At 43.6% G+C, this 3,777-nt stretch overlaps 1 protein-coding gene across 1 annotated transcript; it reads left to right on the top strand.

Moving 5' to 3' along the window:
- The first annotated feature begins 226 nt into the window (after positions 1-226).
- On the top strand, positions 227-3,476 carry LOC109462647. The gene is made up of 3 exons (XM_019759207.1): positions 227-500; positions 2,022-2,165; positions 3,283-3,476. The coding sequence occupies exons 1-3, from the start codon at positions 332-334 to the stop codon at positions 3,474-3,476; spliced, it is 507 nt and encodes a 168-aa protein (XP_019614766.1). The 5' UTR covers positions 227-331.
- Positions 3,477-3,777: the final 301 nt, after the last annotated feature.

Below are 3,777 nucleotides of genomic sequence, written 5' to 3'. Positions count from 1 at the left end.
GTGTGTGTGTGTGTGTGTGTGTGTGTGTGTGTGTGTGTGTGTGTGTGTGTGTATCTCGGTGTGTGTGTGTGATGTGTGTGTGTGTGTGTGTGTGTGTCTGTGTCTGTGTGTGAGATTGTGTGTGCGTGTGCGCGTGTGTGTGCATATGTGTGTGTATGTGTGAGTGCGTGTTTCACTTTTAGGGACTGTGTGTACATGTGCACATGCATGTGTGTCAAAGAATGCGTGTGTGCGTGCATGTGCGACTGTGTGTTGATGTGTGTTGAATCATACCACAGTGACTGTACATCACGTAAACCCACTTAAGACATTTGTTATCCTACAGTTAGAGATGACTTTGTACCTGGTCACCTTAAGCCTGGGCGTGGCCGTCCTCATGACGTCACTTCCGGGCCCCGCCCTGTCCTGTACGAGGGTGTGGCGGCCGCCCATGTCGTTCCCACAGCAGGTAGTGGCAGCTGGTATCGCCGTACACGCCAGGGTGGTGGACAAACTCAAAGGTTGGTAGTTATAAAAGCCTAGCCTAGCCTAGGCTTCGGGAAGCAGCTGGAAAGAGTAGAAATTGAAAGTACATTTTGCCACACACGGCGAATGTATATGTAGTTGGCTTCATCCTTAGGAGGTTCGAATCTTTTTGAACCTCCTTGGCTATATCGGGTGCAGCAGTATAAACTGTACTTTCTAGCGGACCAACTCCCTCAGCATGTCATACATGACATACATGTATCTCTATTTGGCCTACTCTTTCCAGCTGCCTCCTGAAGCCTGGTAGAGGCTAGTAAAAGCCTGGCGTCCAGTCTTTCGTGGTTGGGGCGGGCTCTCTTCAGGGCCTAGGGCTCTAGTAGTTTTCCAACTTTCCCAACGATAGGTACATGTACATACTGCCACTGGCCCATGGCACCGCACAAACTTTGTAATATAGAAAACTGTCAAAAAGGTTGGAAACTTTAACCCTCAACAGAACACCTTCCCGGACTGATTAATCCGTACACCTGGGGTCCGCGCGGACCCCAGAACAGTTTTTTTGCTAATTTTTAGAAATTATCAACATGCTACCAGCTCAATTGTTTTGCAAACTGATGTGGGAACCTCTGTGTCCACATTACATACAAAAATTATACATTTTGAACTTTTTCTATTTTTTGGTGAAGAAAAGAAGACAATAAGAAATACCCGATTTTTAAACCCATTTCAGACTGAAGGGGCTTTTGTGGCCCAACTTTGATCTCAGATAGCGGCTAAACGGCTTGCGCTATAAGTATCAAATTTGGAGACCTTTCCTAAAATGTCTCTGGAAAAAAGTTCATATTAGTTTGATACTAGTAAGTTGATGTTTTTTTGTGTTGCCATGGCAACGGGTTTCTAGCAGGCAGTTTTTTGAAAATAGAAATAATTTTGATTTAAACATAAACATTTTCTGAGTTTTATATTAAATTACACTTCTTTTCCAACATTAATAACATCTTACATAATTAGATATAAGTTAAATCATTTAATATACATAGAGTATGCTAATTTGATGACGTCATTGGTCAAAATCCAATATGGCGGACTATATCATTAGCTCTGACGTCATAATTACATCAAAGTTATTAAAATTTAATTCTATTACTACACCATTCTCTGAAAACTTGGTAGACATAAGATGAATGCATAAAAACATATAAAAACGGAAATAAGGTAATGTATAAGAACGCCAGTGTATCCGTTATGATCGAAAGCCGGCTGGGGTCCGCGCGGACCCCAAAAGAAAATACAGATATAATTTTTTTTATAAATGGTAGAAACGGAGTTTTCCGCACTGTATTGAGAGACAACTTTGTGGGTGACAATTACCTAAAATTTCAGAAAAAAATCTTTAGAAACAAAAAAGATATTACATAATAGTATATAGTGCTGGGGTCCGCGCGGACCCCAGGTGTACTGTTTAGGGTTAATTGAGTGACAGTTGCTTTGGTGTCTTGTTACCTGGATGTCTAACCTTCATCGACAAGCCCTGAATGTTCTTTTCCCAACAACAGGCACCGACTTGCGCATGTATGCCGACTGGCCCCGTGTTTACCAAGCCGTGCTGCAGGTTCACTGTGTGTTCAAGGGCGGCCCGCTGCCAGCCAACCTCACTGTGGACTTGATGGGGAGACCGGACACATGTCTCGACACTAGAGGTGTGTACTAGTATATGATTATAGAACATATCAAAAGAGGTTGAAAGATTCTGAATTACAAGTAGTAGTTTGGTCAATCATATCTTTGTTGACGTTCTCGTCTCGCCTTGTGTGATTGAAGATCAAATTTTTCCAATAAAAGTGGCCAGCATGTCGACTTGGGCTTCTCATGAATAAAGAACAATACAATAACCCATACTAGTAGACATATGAATTTGAAATGATTAATCCATGTACATTTGCTGCCACATGGAATGTTTTCACTTTATTTATTTATACAGGAAATTGCGCTCAGGTCATTTGACCTGTTTTTCAGACAATCCTGTTCTTTAAAAACAACGCAATACATTCACAAATCACAATAACAACAGTTACACAGTATACAGTTATTCTACCAGATACGTTACATATCACGCAACTTTGTTAAGCGACGCTTAAATTTCCTGAACTCTGTCAGTGTTCTCGGTTCAATGGGAAGGTCGTTCCACAGCTGTGCGCCGTAGTGCTGTAGGCTACCACGATATGCTGCCACTCTTGCTGCTGGACAATGAAGCTGGTGGGGGTCATAGTCCCGTAAACGTTTAGCTGCTGAACGTGTGTTAGCCCTTAAGGACGGAGGTGACATCCATTTGAACAGTGCTGACATGTACTGTGGCGCTTTCCCGCGTACTGACTTGTAGACTGTAGCCAGAGAAACCGTTTCTAGCCGCTTACTGACGGACTCAAGTCCTGCCTCAGCTAGCACTGAGGTATGAACTGGGACATGGTCTTGAAGCTTGTATCCCGTGATGAGTCTTGCTGCTCTGTTTAACAACCTGTCAAGTTGTAAAGTTTGTGCCTTGTTACATTGTACCAGACTTGGGAGCCACGCGGTGGCGCAGTAGTCCAAATAAGACAGCACTATCAGCAGAATGGTTTGCAATCGCAAATAAGTTTAATGAACTATTTTTGCAAACCATGCCCAACGGCCTTTAATATTGCTTTTAATTTTAATTTTAATTTTACAGATTCAAAGATTATGTTAATCGACATTGATTTTGCCCAATCCTCAGTAAATGTGAATACTTAAGATATGTGAGGATACTGTAATCAATTTTGTGTCTTTTTCCTGCCTTAGTCGAGATCGGTGAAGACTACATCCTCTTACTAAAGCGGGGAGATGACATGTACCTCCCAGACGAGGTGAACCACCGTGACTCTGCGGCCTTTCCCGCCGACCAGGACCAATTTTGGACCAGGTCAGCCGAACCTGTGACCTCGGCGACTTCACGTCCCCCGCCAACACTAGCGCACAGCTCGGGTGTTCTGTAAGCTGGGATGGGGCCGGGGCGGACTGTTTGGGGGCCGCTGCAGCTGGCTCAGTCAACAGAGGGTACTTTGGGCTCACGTGGCTGGTGTTTGCCTTGCCTGTGTTGTGTGTTATGTGTGATGTGTGTGTTTTTGTGTGTGTTTCAAAAGTATGTAAACCAGATGAGGGTTCAGAGTCACAGGACCGGGGCTCTGAACCCACTATTTACTACAACCCACTTTAACCCTTGGTAACCCAATTGAACCTTATTTAACCCATTTTGACCGGGTTGGCAGGTTTTGAACCCAAAGATTTTCACAGAGG

The sequence above is a fragment of the Branchiostoma belcheri genome, unplaced genomic scaffold, assembly GCF_001625305.1.
Source record: "Branchiostoma belcheri isolate BF01 breed outbred unplaced genomic scaffold, Haploidv18h27 scaffold12, whole genome shotgun sequence".
Classification (NCBI taxonomy): Eukaryota; Metazoa; Chordata; class Leptocardii; order Amphioxiformes; family Branchiostomatidae; genus Branchiostoma; species Branchiostoma belcheri.
This window is presented reverse-complemented; position numbering and strand designations above follow the sequence as displayed.